Source organism: Etheostoma cragini, chromosome 12, assembly GCF_013103735.1.
Source record: "Etheostoma cragini isolate CJK2018 chromosome 12, CSU_Ecrag_1.0, whole genome shotgun sequence".
Lineage (NCBI taxonomy): Eukaryota > Metazoa > Chordata > Actinopteri > Perciformes > Percidae > Etheostoma > Etheostoma cragini.
In genome coordinates this window covers 9,458,176-9,480,103 of record NC_048418.1, presented here as the reverse complement: position 1 = coordinate 9,480,103, position 21,928 = coordinate 9,458,176, and the positions used below count along the sequence as shown (strand labels likewise).

General features: G+C 40.5%; 1 protein-coding gene across 2 annotated transcripts; it reads left to right on the top strand.

Moving 5' to 3' along the window:
• Positions 1–75: 75 nt before the first annotated feature.
• zzz3 (zinc finger, ZZ-type containing 3) lies at positions 76–21,314 on the top strand. 2 transcript variants are annotated; one of them, XM_034887039.1, is made up of 12 exons: positions 76–311; positions 5,244–6,966; positions 9,837–9,975; positions 10,876–11,023; positions 11,143–11,255; positions 12,800–12,871; positions 14,022–14,123; positions 15,063–15,158; positions 15,517–15,666; positions 16,843–16,977; positions 18,852–18,952; positions 19,668–21,114. In XM_034887039.1, exons 2-12 carry the CDS (start codon positions 5,309–5,311, stop codon positions 19,810–19,812), a joined length of 2,859 nt encoding a protein of 952 aa, XP_034742930.1. In that variant the 5' UTR covers positions 76–311; positions 5,244–5,308; the 3' UTR covers positions 19,813–21,114. The 2 variants fall into 2 exon arrangements, with proteins under 2 accessions (XP_034742930.1, XP_034742931.1); XM_034887040.1 differs by lacking the exon at positions 76–311 and adding an exon at positions 495–1,335 and having other exon boundaries at positions 19,668–21,314.
• The last annotated feature ends 614 nt before the right edge of the window (positions 21,315–21,928 follow it).

Genomic DNA, 21,928 nt, shown 5'->3' with positions numbered 1-21,928 from the left:
GGTCACCTTTATTTTGTCACAATTTCTATTTCTACAGTAGGTAGAGTGTTTTTTAGATGAGAAACAACATAAATTAGAAAAGTAAGTGTCGCTGGTTATTGTTCATCATTAAAAGTGTCAAAGTCCTCAATAAACCGAGGTGACCCCGAAGAGTGTGCGACCGATTGACTCTTGGCAGGGGCAACAATTTACAGTATAGTGTTGCATTTTGACGAGCGCGTTTGAGTCGGATCACACACCCCGGCTAACGCTAGTTGACTGGATTGAAAACATGGCTGCGGCCGAACGTGCAGCAAATTTACGGAAGTGAGGTATGTTTAATTCTTGATCTACAAACGCTATTTAGAAGTGTGCCTTCAGTGCGTTGCTTGTAGTACAGTAAATGACAAAAACTGAATTTATTAGCCCACCAAAAATGTCTATGAGCGGCACTGTTGGCAGTACACAAATATATCGGCAAAGTTATGCTCGGAACAATCAGCTAGCTTGGCTAGCTAGCTAATACTAAGATGTAGCGGTAGCTGCTAACTGGTTACTGACTGCTGTTATACCGCTTGGTTGCTGACCATGCCGCTTCTATCTGTGCGTATCCGTTTAAATGTAACTAAACCTTGGCGAAACGCAATGTTAGTAGCGATTCCCTTTATGTATAGTTGGTTTGACTTAGTAACTGTACAGTTGTCGAGCTAGTTTAGCTAACATGTCCCCGATGTTAGTAACGCTACAAGAGGCGCCACGATTCTTTTCTGCACGATGCAGTTTATAGGGGAAAACTAGCCGTGAAGAACTAGCCGAGGTATCGTTAGCCAACTTAGCTAGATAGCCAACTAACGTTAGTCGTTCACGAAAAAAAAGAAATAAAGAAAATTTGCTTTTAGATTGGAGTAGCTAGCTAGTGTACTTGTTCGTTGGGTGTCATATGGTGCATGTACGATAATGTATGCATTTCACGAGCGCAACAGTCTGCAGTTTGGTGTCTTACGCGTTAATGTTTTATATTTAACATGAGCCCCGAGAGCTAACGGTAACTTAGTTTGCTAAACAGCAAGCTAGCTAGGTCAGATAACGTTTGCTTGGAAGTTGGTCCATGCTAACATGGAGCTTGCTCGCCAGCTTCATGGACCAACTGGTTTGTTGTTTTTTCTAAACGTGTGGTTGGAGTTTTAATCCTGTAATTTAGAGTCCACTTGCTGCAGACTATTGCTAATTTAAATGGTGGCATGTGCATCTGAAACATTGTCTTGTCTAGTATCTAACGTTAGCTCGTTTAACTGCATCCAACTTTGTCGCGGCAGCTCATGAGCTGGGATGTTGGGATTTGAGTGATTCTCCTCGGTATGTATACCAACACCACTTGGTGGATTTTTAGTTGTTGCCATTAGGCCTTGTGGAAGTGTTGGTCAGCAACAGAGTTGAACTGTCCAACTCGACGTTAAAGCAGCAAGCTTGTTTGTTGAACATAAAACAAATATTTCACTCTAAACTCGGGCTTTAGCTGTCTTAGCTGGTTTGCCAACAATAGCTTTCACATGTAGCTAGCAAGGTGTGTGTTTATGTAGCTATATATATATATATATATATATATATATATATATATATATATATATATATATATATATATATATATATATATATATATATATATAGTTTACAGCCCTCGATGAAACTGTTTATGATGTCAAAAGACCCATGTGTAAGTCTTGGTCTGTCATGATAATAGTAATGTAATCAGCACGTGTTAACATAACTTCACAACCAAGCACGCGCTTTAGTGAAGAACAGGAAGTGGTTTGATTGAGATTTACAATCATACATGGGTCCTGTTTATGTAGCTGCACTGACTAATAACATATCCAGGTTTTGGCATGTAAATTACTATCTGTGAGCATTAGTTGTTCATTTCCAGCCTTGCCAGGATCAGTGGCTATGCATTACAGTATAGTATGTTAAGACTAATTAACTTGCTCAAACCTTTCTACTGCAAAATCATAAAATATTACCTGTAGGGTTAACTGGGACCTGGTGTGCTGAGATCCTCCTTGATAAGCAGGGGTAGTTTTAAGTTTGCTTGTATTTTATTCAAAATAAGTTATCTCACTATTTATATAAGAACACAAAGAGAGCCACAAAAATATGTCAGTACTGTGCCCTGTCATATTCCCACCAACAGTAGAGAGAGAACACAAATCAAATGCTTGTCTTTGGTCGAAGCAGTTCCCAACCTTTTTAGCTATCGACCCCCATATATCAAATCAATGTCTAGTTGTGACCCCTCATCAGATATTATTTCCTCATTGTTGACATGAGTTATAGATGTTCAAAGAGTGATTCATCTTTATCAGATTTGTTATTGTCCTCGCGAGTTGAAATTATACAGTATTTTATGAGGAACAAACAAAAACTGAAGAAAAGTCAGAAATAATCATCATAATTTTGTGATATGATTTTTTTCTTCTTTTCTTTTTAATATGTTTTTAACCCCTTAGAATATTCATTCCTAGATTTGAAACACCTGTCCTAAATAAATACTATGCTGTGAGTTATGGTTTGATGCTTTACTACACACTCCACAGCCAAGGAGACTTTTTTATTTTATTTTATTTTTTTATAGAGTTTGTCAAGGATTGGTTCTCAAAAACAAAGTTCTTATGTGTTTGTATGGTAACAGCCTGGACTGGAAAATAAGCGAGCTACCACACTGTCCAACTACTTGTACTCTCTTTATTTTCCGACATTCCTGACATTACACCTCTTTTGGACGTGTTCTGCATTCATTTAGGCTATGCTTAGATAGGATAATCAGCTTTAATCACAAAATAATCACAGCTTGCATTATATTCTTTCACGGGCACAAAACTTAGTCTGATATTCCAACATGCACCTGAAGGCTGCATTAGATATTATTAATTGAGGCTTTGCCAGCTGTGCCAACAATGTTGTTATTTATTGGGACAAGAACGTGTGAGCAAAAATGTTTCATATAGTGATTGATGTGTTTTTTTTCCGAGCAGGTTAGATTAGGTTTGTTGATTTGAGATGAAGAGTGAGTGCTCAGTCTGAAAAACCTGCTCACTCTTTTTGTTTTTCTTTTTCTCTCACTTAGTTTATGCATGGACAATTCACATTAGCTTTCTCAGCTGGAGTCTTTAGCGAAGTGTGAGTAATGTGTGCATGTGGTGCTGATTGTTCCAGGTGACTATTATGTTATCTCCGTCAAGGAATATTATCAAAATGTATTTTGCAGCCAGGGTAGCCTCTGGCTTTGATATTGCTGTGCTAGCACAGTGCAGGAAAAAGGAGGAATTGTCCCAGGAAAGGCAACAAGGAGCCTTTCAATTTTTTGAAGGTTTTTTGGAATTAATGTAATTGAACACCCTTCCACACTGCTAATTGATTCAGTGCTTTTTTCTATACAACGGAGCGCTATGACTGTCTCCTGCAAAAGGACACTACCTTTTTACCAGGTCATGTCAATGTCATCGCTGTCACTTATCGAGTTATTTGTAAAGTGAAAGCTACTTTGCTAATTTGTTTTTAGTCACCACTTACTAGTTTTGATACATTGGTTTGCATCCGCGTTACTCCATGACCTTTATGCCAAGACCAGAATCAAAATACTGAGAGAACCCGGGATGGGCTGTTTAAATATCTGTTGATGACAGCTCTGTTAATCAAGTGATGTTTGCCTCAATAACAACCTTAATGTGAGTGAGATCATGTGATTAAAGTAAAGGTGTTATAATATTGAAGATTAAATAGTTATTAGTGTGTGGATTTGGCTTGTGTTCATTTTCCATTTCACACAGTAAGGCAGGTTTTTTGTTCAAATGTACTTAATTTGCACGTTACCTCAGACACAGAGCGAGTTTTGTAATGGTATGTTCTGCCTTAGATTGTGTCGGACAGATGTTTAGGACATGTCATTTAACTTCCTATGGTTGTCCACACTCGAAGGCTGTAAGCCTTGTGTAAGATTGTTGTGGCTGCATTTAAATTTTTGTACATTCTGACAAGTTGTGGAAGGATTGCAGCCTGTTGGTCCTCTAGCACACCTGTTTTAAAAAGAAACAGCCTGCAATGTGATGACAAACCTGTGTCTGTGGTGTTATCTCTGCTGAAATGGGTGTAAGATTTACAGTGTATCTACTGTGTCAGAAATCAGTGAACCAGTAAACACTACATGTATTCTTTGTGTGACGGAATAGGCATTAATCTCTGCAAGGAAATAAATACGCCCTGAATTAGGCCTGCATGATTCGGGGAAAAATATAAATCCCAATGTTTTTGTTTTGAATTGATATTACACTTCTCTGCCACGATTTTTTTGACCATGACAAAACAAAACAAATTGAAATTACCAAACATAGATTTTCTTTTGTCACCTATAGCACATTGTGCATCACCACAAGCTTGTAAACATAGTGGCTTCAATAAAGAGAAGTGAGAGCATTGCAGCGCTTTAATTCATTTTATGCAGTCTATGTGTAAAACTCACAGAAGAAAGTAGTAGCGTTTGTGATGCAGTCGGCTCGTAAAATTAAACGAGAATCAAAGTAAAAAATAAACTTTAAAACAATATAATTGTTAACAGGGTGAATCAAGATCACGATATTATAACATTTAATTGTGCAGGCCTACCCTGAATAAAACACACACCCTCACATTTGATTTTTGGTTTTAATGCAATTTCAGTTTGCCCATTTCATCTGCTTGGCAGCTTTAGCCCGGCTTTTCATTACTTAAAATGCTTTCTACGCTGCTGTCACCTTAATCTCTGGAGTTACCAAACACATACAGATTAGTCTTAAAACTGTAAAATGTTTAAAGTGTTGAAAGAGACTGTGATTGGTCATTTAGGCTAGATGGAATATCAGACCGTATTGTTTTCGTTTTTTCCCTCTGCCAGTTTAAGATCTTTAACCTTTTTAAGATATTTCCCTTTTACTGACCAGAGATAAGACATCTAGTTTTGCCTGTGGACAGAAGGTGTTGCTTAGCTACAATGACAGGAGAAATCAATACCCCTCTGGTGTGAGCTGAGATATGACCCAAGCGATATTTAACAAAGGCCTTTTGGTGAATACTTTTGTTTGAAACACCCCCAGGTTACTGTTCATGCATCAAATGTATAGACGTTGCAAAGGTAAAGCTATGATGTAACAATTGAGCCGTAAAGGTTTGCAGTTTTCAGTGATTATTTTGACTTAATGAAGTGTATGTTCCTGTCTGTGTGTGGTTTGCAGGTGCCCGTATTCTGCTGCAGAGGAGAGAGCACCAAGATGAGGAGACTGTAGGCACTCGCCGTAGTATGGCCGCGTCCCGTTCCTCACGCGTCACAAGGTCGTCAGTGGGGCTCAATGGATTGGATGAGAACTTTTGTGGCCGAACCCTCAGGAACCGCAGCATCGCCCAGCCGGAGGAGAACTCGGTGCCTCCGCTACCAAGGGCCCGCTCGCCCAAGAAAAAGCAGGAGTCGAAACAGGACGCCAAGCAGGAATCTAAGCAAGAGGCCAAGCAGGAGTCAAAGCAGGATGGCAAGGAGTCAAAGCAGGACACCAGACAGGACACAAAGCATGATACAAAGCAGGACAGTCAGCAGGATGGCCAGCAGCAGGCCTTGTTGCAGGGAAAAGTAACTGACACAAATGCTTCTCCAGCTGAGGCGGAGCAATGGACCAGCTCCAGAAAGCGAGGCGTGTCCTGTTTAGAAAAAGACATAAATTCTGAGAAGTCAGAGAACTGTGATAGAGGGAAGGGGACGCGGGATGTCTGTCCTCAAATCAAAAGGGCCAGACGGGGCTCCCGCTCTGGAGAGTCTCAGGGACACGAGGACGACCCTGAGCATCTGAAATCTGAAAGTTTAGTGTCTGTCCCAGAGCCTAGCAAGGACAACAGTTGTGAAGAATTTCTCAGCCAAAACTTTGCTAACACAGCTCCTGCCTCACCTGTACACGTTAAAGAGGAAGGTGAGCTAACAGGGGGGAAGGCAGGGGATGGTCATGTGGAGTGTGACGGGGCAACTCAGCCCCCAAATGCTCACAAAACCTCTAATGGACTCAGTGACAATAAATCTGAAGAATCTAGCACACTCACTGAAGAGACTAGTGCAAACCCCACCTCTGCCACCAACTGTCCGACACTGCTCAACGGTAGTCAGACGGAGGCTCCCTCATCCCCTGACCCCGCTGTGCCTTGTAGAAACTCTGTCCCTGTGCAGATGGAGGTCTCTGGCTCAGGGCAATGGCCAACCTCATCTGCATCATTTGAGGCTGTTCCAGAGGATCTTGTCCCTGAGCTGATAGTGGCCAAGGAGCAGGAAGTGGAGGAGTTGGAGGTGGATGTGGTAGGTGACCCATTGTGTCTTGCCCACGAGGAGCAGGTGACGGAGATTGAGAATGAAACCAATGGCCGGCCGCTGACACCATTGCATGAAGCTGCTCCCTCCACCATCTCCAACATGAACAGTAGTCCAATCAACAGCAACTCAGGAGAAGCTACACCCCCACTAGCAACAACCCCCTCCCCCACAGAGCTAGGGTGCAACCCCTCAATATCCAGCACGTCACCCTCTTTCATAGAACTCTATGAACACAGATACACCTTGCGGACATCACCAAGGAGGGCTACGACTGGTGGCAAAACCCCATCCTCTAAGCTAAACTCTCCTCCCAGAGACAATGGTCCCTTGAGGGAAGAGGGGGAGGTGGAGATTGGGTTGGAGGAGGACTGCCCTGCGTTGGAGGAACCTGCTCCCTCAGATTGTGTTGGCCCCTCCAGTGAGGAGCTGGTCTCCGTGGATCCTGAAGACAGGGCAGGTGGTGAGGACAGTGTGGCTGTGGAGGCCAAAGAGGCTGAGCGAAGCAAAGAGCTGACACGAAGCCAGGCTGCAGAGGAGGAGGAAGAAGAGGAGGAGCCAGACGTGTATTACTTTGAGTCGGACCACCTGGCTCTTAAACACAACAAAGAGTATGTGGGAGCTCCCCTGGGATTTTCCTCATCTTTTGTTGATGTAGCTCTCACACATGTTAATCGTGGTATTCTGTGACCATTGCGTTACTTCTGCTCTTTGGTTTTGAATGAACCAGAGACGCATTTGAGTTCATGAGAATCTGTTTGTGCTAAGAATATTCTGTTTTGAAAGTGCTTAATATATAACCTTGAGGATTTTTGGTTTAGTCTTATTTTAAATACCTAGAATAATCTGTCTTATTTTGTCAAAATCATTATTGACTATGCTTGTGTGTTAATTATTAGCGCTACATCAGTAGTTGTCTTGTGAATGTCCTAATTGCCACACACCTCAGATTTATCTTTAACTCATTTGTTGACAGTGTTTCTGGAAGTAAGGGGTGGGAGTGTCTGCTAAAGCTAGCCGTTTTGGTTAGCAGACACCCCCATCCGTTACTTTACACAAAAAAATGAAAGGAAACATCACAATTGTATCCTGGCTGGAGTCTTTTCTCTTATTACGTGAATGTGGGTAAGCAGCATCTAACAATAGCTCTTGTCTTATCGTTTAATTTGACATGTTTTTGCATTTCATTTCCACCTTCAATCTGGGGCTGTGATTGTGTGAATTAGCTGCCAGTTGGCAGCTTTCCAAAGCCTACTGAGATTGGATGTTAAAATTACACTGCTGATTGTCTCCATTCTCTATTTTTTCAGTAAGATGAGTTGTTTCTAGAGAAAAAGGACATTTCAACATTTGGCTTTGTTTCTAGTTGTGTTGTCACTTGTCAAAAAAGAGAACACAGGATGTTTATATTGGTGGACATGTCCCATGCTGCACTCAGTCAGGCTATGCTAACTGCACCATGACAGGTCAGCTGATTCATGATGCATCTCTGCTCTTTGGCTTTGACCAGTATAGGTGAATATTTTGAGTTCAGAGAATGACTTTAGAGTAAGATTTCACTGCTCTTGTATTGCTAGGTAATTTGATAAAGTTTCTGTTACATGCCAAGTTTTAGGTTGTGCTGAGTAAGGAGTATTATAGAAGGCTCAATTCAATGGCAGTGGAGAGTCATTTTAAGGGAAGCATGACTAGGCATTTTACGGTTGCTGAATATGGAGAATTGACACAGACATGATTGATGTGTATAAAGAACCTCTTGTTTTTTGTAAAGCTCTGTCTATTTTGACACCAATGCCTCTACCTTTTTTTTATTATCATGTAAATAACTCAAAAAGCAAACCCCATTCCTTGATTATCATGCATTAACATAGCAACACTATTGTCTTGTTATGTCAGTGGACCTCAGGCCCAGTAGTCCCAAGAGTTGTGAAGCAGAGCCATGTCCTCCTCATTTCCCTTAACCCTCATGTTGTCCTCGGGTCCAACTGACCCGTTTTCCCATATCAATGTTCTTTTTAACTACCCCAAATAACATGATTGATTCCACACAAAGCTCTTTGAAAAGTACAAATCTCTACTTTCATTATTTTGGGGTGTCTTATTCAGTTTTATAGCATTTGAAAAAGAAAATTTAGGGGTTTTGAAATAGCATTGAGAAAATAGTTGACATATTCCATTCTGTGACTATCCATCAACATACATTCCTTTAATTTTAGACTAAATAATTCCTAATTTTTGCTTTTCTAACTCAAACATTAAGTATAATAAACCTGTAAAGGAGGTTTACTGACCATACATTCCCAAAATAACTGTAAAACTAAAGTTAATAAGTTAGTGTTACGTAGTGTTGAAATAGTAAAAAAAGACACATTAAAAAAAAAGTGTCATGTTTTGAAAGAAGCGACAAAAACGTAAGGAAAAACTTAAATGGTTAAAAGCCTCAAACGTATTGATTTTCAATTTTGACGCGAAGACACCACAAGGGTTAAACCGATTGTTAAACATATTGTGTGCTGATCTTAGGAAAGCAGCATGCATGCTGCTTTTTTTTTTTTCTCCAACGGCCCTATATTTCAATCAGAATTACAGGAAATGTGCAGTAGTATATTTTGGTGCCACTGCAGTAGAGACAGATTTACAGTTTACTTTGAACTACAGAACTCACTGGTGCTGTACAAGGTCAACAGAGCTACACATTGTGTAGAATCACGTGTAACTAATGAAGGGATATGAGGTTAAACACACAGTTGACTTGTATGATTGTTTTGCTTTTAGGATTTTCAAACCACCGGCAGCTGATGAATAAATCGTGTCCTCTGCATCGATTTTCATTCTTGTCCATTTAGGGGAGATAAATACACTGCTTCACAGAGCACTTGCATTATGCTATAGCCACGTAGGATGCTGTCACATTCCTGTTGTCCTCCTGCTCTGCTCGCACTGTAGGGCCTCTGAGTCAGTACCACACTTAGTCATTGACAGCTCAGTTTGCAGCTCTTCTGTTACCTCACGGGGTGTGAGTGGAAAGGTCAGACTTGTATAGCGTGGAAGGATCCTCAAGCACTGCGAAACCCAAGTGTTTGGCATGGAAAGGTTTTGATATTTGTGCAAAATCTAAGTGATGTGCACAGTTGCAGATAAGAAAAGGGATTAAGTGGTTTAAGTGCATTTTAATTTAGTCTCTGCTGTTCTCAGTTGGTTACACTAGTCAGAAAAGTAAACTCTAAGTAACTCTAAAGCTGCTGGTTTTCTGACCAAGCAACTGGTTTGAGATGCATCATTTTGAGCAAACAGAAAACTCTTGTAAATATGTTATTTGTAAATTAAATTGAAAGGATTAGAAAATGGTTCACGTCTGGTTCTCAGCGTAAAGGTTGAATTATTTATGGTCTGGGGTCTAAAAGTTTGATGCACTGCAGCATTGCAAGTGTCAGGTTGTGAGCAGTCCCTCCCTGTCTAACCTTGCTTCCCTGCTTGTCAGTTATCAGAGGCTTCTGCAGACCATCGGTGTTCTCGAGGCCCAACGCACACAGGCCATCCTAGACCTGGAGACGTTGGCGTGTCACCAGAGGGAAGCACTCGGAGATCCCATCAGCTTTGTGGAGCAGCTGCAGAAACAGGTAACAAACATACAATCGTGTCCTTGATAAACTGAAAAGCATAAACATATAAAAGCAGTTATTTTGTACTGTGTTTTAACTACACTTAGTGTCCACTTTATTAGGCGAACCGGTACAGTAATCCAATTCCAATACAACTGTTCCTACATAAAGTCTACTTTTATGATGCCTCTGTAAAGATAGATGTTATGGCAGGGCTGTTGGATGCATTGGTGTAAATGGGCCAGTCAATGTATGTTTTAATGTCTACATCAAACAACTAATGCACAAGAGTTGTACAAAATGTTCTAAATGGGTATGTAGTCATTCACTGTGCATCAACTCCTTTCTGACACATGGCACGCAAGATCTTGTTTCTTGGGTTTTTGCCTGAGGGAAACCTTGCTGGTTGAAACGTTGCTTGAATAAATATTTGGGAGCTAGTAAAATTCTGTCTGTGGGCTACTTCTCCTTGTCCACTTCCCCACCGTTTTCCTACTTTAGATCATTTTGACTGCTTACTCAACAAAATATTAAGGTTTAGTAATTCATACTTTTGTGCAGTCAGTTAAATGTAAATCCTAAATGCAATCACAACACCTGCTGCAGCTGTTAAAGCTTACCAGCTCAGTATGAAGATGAAAGCCCTCCACTGCATATTCTGTCTCTTGAATATAAATAATGGAATAACTAAAAAAAAAACTGTTGAAGGAGCTATTTGTAAAATTCTTGAAAAATGACAGTAATATGCGATAAATTGAATTACTCAAAGCAATTTTGTTTTACATTATTTGTTTCTAATATGTCATCTATCACATATCAGATTTTGTTGCCGTATGTTTTATAGATGTTATGAGTGAATGTGTTGTAACCCCAGATTTCTTTTTTTATTAAAAAAAAAAAAAAAAATGTAACCCTCAGGTTAATTTGGGCTTGCCGTGTCCTCAGCGAGTCGTGCAGCTCCCTGACGTTGGATGGGAGCAGTACACCTCAGGCCTCGGGGACTTTGAGAGAGAGTTCTGTGACAAGAAACGCAAAACCAGGCAGCTAAAGTTGATCTTCGACCAAGGCATATATACGTTTTCTTTATCTTGGTGTTTTTTTTTGTTTTGTTTTTTATTAAATAAACACCAGAGAGATTCTTCTGCCATTTTAAAATGACTAATTCTGCTCATTTCCTTCCTTCAGGTTTGCCTGCTCGACCAAAAAGTCCTGTGGAGCCCAAGAAGGAAGGCGAATCCTCCACCATGTACTCCTCTCTGCCCACTAGTGACGCTCCAGAGAATGGCAGTCAAACACAGGTATGGCTCTCACCAAAAAACACACACACACAGAGTGCAGATGTATCCGTTCCGAATTATAGCTAGTGAGTCACCAATCTCTTGCAGGGTGGCCTACGAATCATCAGGATATTACCAATTTATGCACATAGGCTTCTTCCAACCTCATCTACCCCATCTATTTCCTCGGTAGAGTTTAGCATGCAGCACATTGAGCACAAAAGATGGTATCTTCGATATTGGAAAGCATCCCACATTGCAATATTTTTTTCTTGCGATGTATATTGCATTCTTTGTTCAACTTTAAAGCTTTACAAACACCAAAGCAAGTAAGCACTGTGGCTACTCTTCTGAACTGATTTTTGAGAGGGAAATTAGGTAGAAATATGCTGGCTGACACCATTGTATTCATATAATATCAATCCAGGCTAAAGTGTATGACAATGACTCCATGTTGCTTCCTCTAAATTTCAGGTTGAGGTCGACTAACTGGGCCTGCTCGTTTGTTTGATAAATTGATCAGACCTGCATGTCATGCGCATTAGCAACAAACTCAAGTATTCAAGAACAATTCAATCAGTGTAAATTACGTTAGATCAAACACAGACTTCTGTAGTAGATTATTGTTACGTTTCCGGCGGCGCAGCTCCAAACCGTAACGTTAGTTGAGACTGACAGACCCCATGTTTCTTCAGGCTAACTATTTTAGCTTTAGCCTGGCCGGTAGCAGCTTTCTGAGGGGGAAAATGGCCCGGAGATGTTGTGATTATGTTGTATTAATCGGGTAATTTAATTTGTATTTGCAGCAAACATAAAACACTGACTATTGTAGCTTCACTGACTACCCATAGAAAATTATGCAAATCACTGTGTCAGCGGCAGCTACTTCCTACGGTGCTTTTCTACACACAGAGAACCTCACTTCCCATAACAAAACCCGTACAGACTAACGTCACTTATACATTGTCCACATGGCTACCTGTCTTTAAGGGGAAGGGTCGGACGATAATAATCATGTAAAAGGAGAACAGTGAAAGTTTACTTTTCTGTCAAGCAGCAAAAAAAGATTAGCGTCAACATAGCAACATCCTGCAACTAGACTATCACGCATGCGCACATCGCGATGTCGATGCTAAAACACAATAACCGTCCAGCCCTAATGGTATCTATGGAAAGCCTGTCGCTCCCACACCTCCGGTTACATCTTATCTTTAGCCCTTATGTGTGCGTGTTTCACCTTTGATTGATTGTTGGGATAAGACGGTGCCAAGCGTTTAGCACTTAGCAACTTGATTATTTCTGTTGTGCTCCCTGTTTATATTGTGCAGACAAATCTCCATTACCCGTGGTTACACTCTAACAGGATTTAGTTTGTCAGTCAAAAGTGTTGTTTTTCTGCGTTTTCCCAATGACGGCTCGAGTCTCATCTGACAGCCGGGCTTTGTCTGTCAAACTGAGAGATTCAGTGTGCCAGGCAGTTCATATGCACAGATCTCTTTAAATGGTGGAGTGCTATTATTTTGTTGTGTATTTTAACATGGCTGTTACTCGTGTTTTCATGACAGATGATCAGGGGGAGGATTTGTCACCCAAAGAAGTCTGACACATTTAACCAGCTGTGGACTGTGGAGGAACAGGTAGGTAGCAAGTGTGTAAGATGTTGCACTATATTTTAGTATGTGCATGAACGCTTGATTACATTAGTATAGAAACATTTTACGGTTCTTTTCAGATCTAATTTTATTAACACAACACCATTTCACTTTGAATTTAAAAAAAGGAATCTTAACCCTTAGAGAACAGACCTCAAGTTGGTAGCAGTCGTTAATAACATGGTCCTATATTAAACACTGTAAATGAAGAAAACACAACAGCTAGGGCATTCTTTTTTAGCAGCAGCAGCAGAAAGATAAGCTTCTGTCTTACGCACCACTACGTTGTACACTTGCGATGACATCATCACGTCATGTGAAGTCCGGCCCAAAGCAGGCTGAAAACTAGCGCTGGCGACCGAGAATTTCCCAGAACATCATTGATAACATTAGTGTGTATAAAACATTGTAAATTTAATTTTCCAGCAGAAACCTAAGGCTTCAGGCTTTCCCGTCATCAAGTTACGTGACATCCAGTGCAAAACTGCAGGCGGGCCATCTCTATTGTATATGAAGCTATCAAAATGCCTTTACATTATGCTCTTGAAAGTATATCTCAAAAACTAAAACACCTATAAAAAATATATGGAGCGTTAAGAAATAGTTTGTGTATGTTTCTCCATTTAGAAATATTTGGATCAATACATTTTGTGTGTTTATTTAGTCAAATTCGATGAAAACACTTTTTATTTAATTTCAATTCTTTTATTAGTTATTATGGTTTATTGATTTGCATTGCCTTTTAGCTTACGCTGTACTGATTTTATTGATATGAAGCTTTTGAAGATGTTCCCAAGAAATTAGCAAAAACACTTATGCAGGCACTGATGGACCATTTCTATTGCAGAATTCAAAGGGTTAATTTATTACTAATTATGTGAAATTCAAAGGGTTCTAGTCTGGAAAACGATTATCAATTTGTGACATTTTTAGAAGCTACCCAAATGTGGAATAATTTTAAGCTACCAAACTATTTCATAGGCTGTTTTTTGAGTGGTGTATATCTGGTTTCTGATAAAATCATATTGGATACATTAAACAACAATGTACTGATGCTGTGTATCATCATATAGGCAGTAAAGTAATTTGTAATCCTTACATGTTTTTCACCTGTTGTTTTGTCTCTTTTTAATAGAAAAAACTAGAGCAGCTTCTTGTCAAGTTCCCTCCAGAGGAAGTTGAGTCCAGAAGATGGCAGAAGATTGCTGATGAACTTGGCAATCGAACAGCAAAACAGGTGACTGAGAGCTTAGATTAACTGAAAAAATACATGCTTGTTTTAGGGCTGGATCCAAATATTGGTTCGAGGGCTAGGTATTCTTTTTTTTTTCTACGTACCTGCAGGCTGAAGTTTACCGTTGTGTTTTGTAGGGATTTAACTGCTACAAGCAGGCAGTCTAATGTGTGTGGAGCACTGTGTGGTTATACTGTAGCAGCCTGGTGTCTTCAGGCTACTTGATGCCGGTAAAGATAGTAACGCTAGGGCTGGCATAATGACTTAGTGAGGCGCGGCAACCTGTGGACAATTATGTAACCGGAGATCAGAATCGTCGGTCTGTATCGTGGCGTGCAACAACTGCTACAAAAACTTGTAGCAGGTAAAAAAAAAAAAAAAAAAAAAAACACAAGCACTGAACTGCCCAGGAGTTTGCAACAGCACTCGCTTTGTCTCTCGCTTCGTCTCTTTTCGTCTCAATTCTGTGTTTTTCTGTTAAATTAAGTTACCTTCAGTTGTGGCGGGTTTCCTCCGCTGCTGCCCTCGCCACCAAAGCTTCGAACATTCACTGTTGAAAAGCATCCAAGCTCAAAAAACGGTATTTGGTACAGCCCCAGCTTGTTTGATCCACACTTATTACCAGAATATTTGTCTTATTTGTGCTTTTGAAAATGTTACAAACACAACAACTTTTTACCAGAGTTTGCTGGTAAAAGAGTTCACCTGAAAAAAGCAACAAACTAAAGATGACCTACATCTGACTAAACCTGACTTGGCTAAAACTATATGCTGCCAGTTGAACAACATCTTTATAAATTGTATTGAGTGGATATGCTTTGCAGTACTAAAAGGCCCCCGCAAGTACCTAGATTATATATTTGCGTGACCTCAATTACTTCAAGCAGCTGTTCCTCAGTTAGAAATCATTAACACATCCATTTTCTTGTTAAAACATTCCAGGTTGCCAGTAGGGTTCAGAAGTACTTCATCAAACTGACTAAAGCTGGTATCCCTGTGCCTGGAAGAACACCCAACCTGTGCATGTACAATAAAAAGGTAACTCTTAACTCACTTAACTTTGTGTTACTAATGTCATTAAAACAAATATTTTTTGTTTGTTTGTTAAGAGTCCTTAAGTAAAGGCTGAGTAATAAAGTCAATACTATTGTATTTTGACTTTTAAACGGAATGTTACCACGATGATATTGTGTAGATCAGTACTGGATATAAATTGTGACCAAGATATGTACCTAGAAAATTAAGCTTATCTTTACTGCGGTGTCTAATTATTTATTAGTGCCGTTATATCATATCTAATTCTACGTACTTTTGCCACACAAATTATATTGATATTGAAAAGTAGGGGACCTGTTTAAAACTGCCTGCTCTTGTAACTGGACCCGTTGTTCCCCAGGCAACCAGTAAGAGGCAGCACCACCTCAACAAGCACCTGTACCGGCCGTCTACTTTCCTGACCTCCTATGAGCCTCCGGTCTACATGGATGAAGACGATGAGCGCTCAGCGTATTACAGCAGCGTGCAAGACCCCTCTGCTGATGACTCGGTCAGTCCTCTGTCACATCACAGAACACTAACAACTGGGGGTCACAATGCTCTTTCTTTATTTCTTCTTTTTCACACATCCAACTCCCATTTATTTGTCCTGGCAGATTATCTAGAAACTGATACTATTCCCCTGACTTTTTTGTTCCATAGAGCAGACTTCTGCTTAATTAAGCCTATCACTAGCTCGCTCGCATTCCCTTTTTTCTCTCAAAGTTCAGTCTTACCATCTCCTCCATATGTAGGCAGTGAGATAAAGACAGTAAAAGCTGCATGTTATGAGCTTGTTTTATATCTGATTAGTCTATTTAAATCAATTTAAGATGAGGCAAAGTAAGCAGCTGCTACATGTCACTCTCATCTGACAGACTGGCCCTCTTTGGCATTTGGCCCTTGATCATGCATGTCTGTACCTTATTTTTTATTTTATTTTTCTCTCAATAAAGTCAGGGCACCAAGTACTGTTGAAAACGGTTAAATCAGAGCAGGACCTCGCCCAGCCTCACCTCTCTTTCCATTTGATTTGCACAAGCGTTGACATTTTCTTCCTCTCTCTTTGATGGCAGTAACCTTTAAGTAAAACCGGGTTGCCGCGTCCTACTGAGAACACAGGCTGCCAGCTCCACCAGCACATTAACCATACCCCTGACACCGCTGGTATAAAGTAAAGTCATAAAGGTGCTGCCAGCATGAGCCAAACGAAATTCCTTACTTCATCAGGTTGTCCTTTTACTACAAAGTTTGCAGCAAGGAATGAAAGTCCGCTAAAGGCGAATGCGTCAGCAGCTTGGCAGAATTCTCCTAAAGTCCTTTCCTGTTTAGACCTGGAAGTGCAAAAATAAAATGTTGCACTTTACCTCTTTTTTTAATTTTGAATTTTTGCCCCCCACTCCCTTAGCAGTGGAGGCTGTATACAGAGACATATGTGTCTTTGTGAAGGAGAAATCAGTTTGCCCTTATGTATTTTATGTCTTTTGCTTATAACTGCATTACTGCCCCAAAAACAAACAACTGGACTGGTGTTTTATGGATGGTTGATTGAAATTGATCAATATTGGCAACATTGGATCCCTGGTGTCATGTATAGATGTTTTATCCTGATGCCTATTACTCATTGTATCTCTCTTTCTTTTTGTGTGTGCACGTTTGCGTATGTTTTACTTTCCTGCCCTCACAGGATGAGGAGGCTATACCTGTTGAGTTGAGAAATTTGCCAGAGTACAAAGAGCTTTTAGAGCTGAAACGACTGAGAAAACAGACGCTCCAGGAGATCCAGGAGGAAAGGGCCGGGATGTTGCACGTAGGCTACAAGGTAAAGACTTTGCACACTATACAGCACACTGCATTATGTCATATATATACAACAAACACTACACATAACTACTGTACATCCAGGTGCTGGTCAGATAATTAGAATATCATAAAAAAGTTGATTTGTCAATTATTCCATTCAAAAAGTGAAATTTGCATATTATATTCATTCATCACACACAGTGATATTTCAAATGTTCATTTATTTTAATTGTGATGATCATAACTGACAACTAATGAAAACCCCAAATTCTGTATTTTCGAAAATTAGAATATTAAGACATTACAAAAAAAGGATTTTTTGAAAACTGAAAAGTATGAACATGAAAAGCATGAGCATGTACAGCACTCATTACTTAGATGGGGCTCCTTTTGCTTGAATTACTGCAGCAATGCGGTCTGGCATGGAGTCGATCAGTCTGTGGCTCTGCTCAGGTTTTTTGAGAGCCCAGGTTGCTCTGATAGTGGCCTTCAGCTCTTCTGCATAGATTTTCTATAGGGTTAAGGTCAGGCGAGTCCGCTGGCCAATTAAGAACAGGGATACCATGGTCCTTAAACCAGGTACTGGTAGCTTTGGCACTGTATGCAGGTGCCAAGTCCTGTTGGAAAATAAAATCTGCATCTCCATTAAGTTGGTAATAAACAGCAGGAAGCATGAAGTGCTCTAAAACATTCTAGTACATGGCTGCGTTGACCTTGGACCTCAGAAAACAGTGGACCAGCAGATGACATGACACCCCAAACCATCACTGACTGTGGAAACTTTACACTGGACTTCAAGCAACAAGGATTATGTGCCTCTCTTCTCTTCCTCCAGACTCTGGGCAAAATGTACTTTCATCAGAGAACATAACTTTGGACCACTCCACAGCAGTCCAGTCCTTTTTGTCTTTAGCCCAGGCGAGACGCTTCTGACGCTGTCTTGTTCAAGAGTGGCTTGACACAAGGAATGCCACAGCTGAAACCCATACGTGTATGCGTGGTGGTTCTTGAAGCACTGACTCCAGCTGCAGTCCACTCTGTGAATCTCCCCCACATTTTTGAATGAGTTTTCTTTCACAATCCTCTCTAGGGTGCAGTTATCCCTATTGCTTTTACACTTTTTTTTCCCCCCTTCCCTTCGCCTCTCTATTAATGTGCTTTGACACAGAGCTCTGTGAACAGCCAGCCTCCTTAGCAATGACCTTTTTTGTCTGGCCCTCCTTGTGCAAGGTGTCAATGGTTGTCTTTTGGACACCTATCGAGTCAAAAGTCTTCCCCAGGATTGTGTAGCCTACAGAACTAGACTGAAAGACCTTAAAGGCCTTTGCAGGTGTTTGCAGGTGAGTTAATTAGCTGACTAGAGTGTGGCACAAGGTGTCTTGAATATTGAACCTTGTCACAGTATTCTAATTTTCCAAGATACTGAATTTGGGTTTTTCATTAGTTGTCAGTTATACTCATCACAATTAAAAGAAATGAACATTTGAAATATATCACTCTGTGTGATGAATGAATATAATATAACACTTCCCTTAATTATATGACCAGCACCTGTATAACTGTACCCTGACTGTATGAGGGTTAATTAAATCCCATTCATAGTCAGAGAGACTATACTAAAATTCAGCAGGGACAAAGTGTGTGTCCCAATTGCAAACCATACACCAATTCTAATTAATTGTGTTTTGAGTAAGTGGTTTTTATAAAGGACAGCATCTACCTTAGAATGGCTCCATTTTTGAGTGTGATGTTGATGGACTATATATCCCATAACAAAAATAAAAGAAGCTTTGAAAAAGTAGAAAAGAATGTTGGCTATAGCTACAGCGTTTTCCAGCATTTAATGGTTTTATATTGCTCTGAAGATGTTGGATGTGTGTTTGTTCTGTGCAGTGTGACATCTGTGGCATGGAGCCCATCCAAGGAGTGCGGTGGCACTGTCAGGACTGTCCACAGGACAATTCGGTCGATTTCTGCTCCAACTGCTCCGACTGGTGAGATCCTCCACCTCTTGTTTTGAGTTAAATTGCCACATGCAGACCTGGTAGTGGGGACAGATGAATTGATTATTTATTATTTACACACACTATTTACTAGATTTTCCAGAAATGTAAATATCACCAGGGCTGTCTTGATCAAGTTTTTGTGGCTCAGATCCTGATCCAAGTCCTGAAATATATCTGCTGATACAGAGTCCCATGTGATACTTATTTTTATTCAAATAACGACTATAGACAAGCAAATTGTCATGCTAATTTTCACTTGTATGTATGCAGCTTGCACTGTAGAGTCCTCTTCTGTTGTGACGGAGAACAGCGCTGCAACACTAGCAGGCTGAGGTGGACAAAACAGTAAAGATAGGATCGTCAGATAGGGATCCATTAAAATATGGCAACATCAAGCACTACATGTCCCAAGCATCGGGTTGGGACATCCCTAATTATCACAATATTGATATTGCTATAAAGACTTGGTTGTTGTCAGCTTATTTTAGTTGAATTATTTTGTTGTTTGTTGTAATAATTCAACATGTTCTCTGTGGTATATTTTAAAAGGGGTAAAGAAAGAAAAAAGTGGTCAGATTTTGAATACACAGCCCAGTTGAAGTCAAATTGTGCTGTTTTCTCTGCTTTACTTCAGAATGGTTAGACTGTCAAGACAGCGACTCTTTTGCTGACATTTTCCCTATTTTTCTTGCTCATCTTCTAGCTTGTTCAAGACAGAGACCCACAAGCCTAACCACCACTTGGAACCGGTGCACCAGCAAGACACTTTTCTAGACAGGGACTACTGCCTGCCGCAGAGCACAGGCTACAACTATCTGGACCCTAACTACTTTCCAGCCAACAGATGACAGGGTCCCAGGTGCCTCTAGCTCCAGGCTCTCTCCACAAATCCCAGCGGCCACTCTGTGCATGGCTCCATTCTCCAAGTCCAAGATAACCGCTTAACCCGCCGCCTGGCAGGCAGTAAAACCGCCTGGGGCCTCAAACCAGACCACAGTGCTGCTGGTGGGGAGGGGGGCTGTTGGTGAACTGGCCTCCCGGATTCAAGCAAAGGGCCATGTTGGTTCCTCAGTACAAGGGGGGGTCGTGCTCCACCTCAGCCAGGTTAATCAATGGATCTGTGATTTGAAACGATACACTATTTTTTAAAAACAAAAAAAACAACAGAAGGCACACCGACATTCCCGAGCTCTGTGGCTCCAGGAGGGCTGTCGATTTTCCCCTCTTCCCCACATCGCCCTCCAGTTTACCTCCCTGTGCTGCTTCAAAACTGGAGAATTGACGGTCAGTCTGGTGCAGCGCCACCTTAAGGAGATGTGTGGTCATAATGGACTGTGAAGTCATCAACTGAGATGCACATAGGTGGTTTGTATGCGTGTATGTGGTCTCTGTGTTATGCAAGAGTGAAAAATGTTCTAGCTAGGTATTCGTAGATTGAGTATTTATGAGTCACAGCTTCCTAAACGGGAGTTGCTGCGAGACAAGTGAGGCGGTGTGGAGCATGACGTCGAGGTCCATGTGTTTTTGGCTGCAGACTGTAGGAAGTTCTGCTGATCCACATGACATTCTGCAGACAGACCTAGACCTGTATGTGTAAAACAGACCGGGTGCCATGTTTCAGCATGGAGCCATCCCTACACCTCGTCAAACAACGCTGCTCTCCATTGTCACACACACACACACACACACACACAGACACACACGGACACACACTTTCATCTCTATTTACTTTCCCTTTGCTCTCTCTCTCTTCACTAAAACACGTCTAACAAGGAAGCACTACAGCACCGAGAGCAAATTCTTTTGAAGGCAGGCGAATGGGAACGTATGGAAGACTGTTTTTGTTTTTTCATAGATTTTTTTCTCCTCCCCCAATGTGTGCCGTTGTTGATCATGTTGAGTGTACAGGTATATGGTGAAAAGTAGCCAGCACTCGTTGCTTTGTGCCATTTTTAAAAGAGATATTAGTTTTGGGGAGAAAATTTCACCTCTGAATCTGGCCACTTCTCCCTTCCTGCGTGGCGCCATTGATCCACATTGTCCTACATTATTGATCCAGTCATCATGCCTCTAGATCTTCTTTAATTTTGCAGTCCACTTTAAAAGGTCCAGTTAAAAGATTGTATTTTTATTAATCTATTTAAAAAAAAGAATTGAGGTAGTGGTTGGTGCCTCCACAGTGGAACAACCCACACACTTTTATACACATAGATTTTGTTGTGCTTGAGTAGACACCATTTTGTATGGTTTTCGTCTCTTTCCCTCACCCCCTTTGCCCTGCTTCAATATCTGTGCATAACAGTCTGTTCTTATGTAAAAAAATAAAAATAATAATAATGTAAAAAAAAAATGCTAGAGGAGAACTGTGGAAATAAAAGTATGTGGAAATAGTGTTTCTACACCTGTTGTTCCTGTATTATTCTTGAAGGTCACACAATATGCGGTTCTGCAGTTTACAGCTGAGACAATTAGCGGTGAAGAAAAAGAAAATATTCAGTTCCACCCTCTGAGGATTTGCTGCTGTTTTATAAAATCTAACTATCTTTGGGTTTCAGACTCTGGAAATACAGTCAGATTTTTTGAGAAAATGGCAAGAATTACTAGTTACAAATTAACATTTTTGTAGATGTTTAAAAGTAGGGCAGGACAATATAAATCATTATAAATACTAGTTCTAGTTTAGTGACTAATCACATTTTATGATTGAAAGATCTCTCAATATTGTATAATTTTAATCTAGACTATCATAATACACTTGATAATACACGCTGGAACTAATAATTTCATTTTCAATTTATCAAATATTAAATGTCAGCTAGGTTGAAAATGCAGTCTTGAGTCTGTCTTAATATGCTTGTTTTGTCCAACTAACAGTCCAGAATCCAAAGATTTACAATGGTCTAAAAGAAAAGCAGGCGGTCCTCACGTTTGAGAAGACGGAGTAAACAAATATTTGTCTAAGTT

Coding starts and splice junctions, on each gene's coding strand:
- zzz3 (XM_034887040.1), top strand. CDS start 5,309: ATGGCCGCGTCCCGTTCCTCACGCGTCACAAGGTCGTCAGTGGGGCTC. Junction 15,667..16,842: donor ACCCCTCTGCTGATGACTCG/GTCAGTCCTCTG, acceptor CTGCCCTCACAG/GATGAGGAGGCTATACCTGT. Junction 18,953..19,667: donor TGCTCCAACTGCTCCGACTG/GTGAGATCCTCC, acceptor CTCATCTTCTAG/CTTGTTCAAGACAGAGACCC.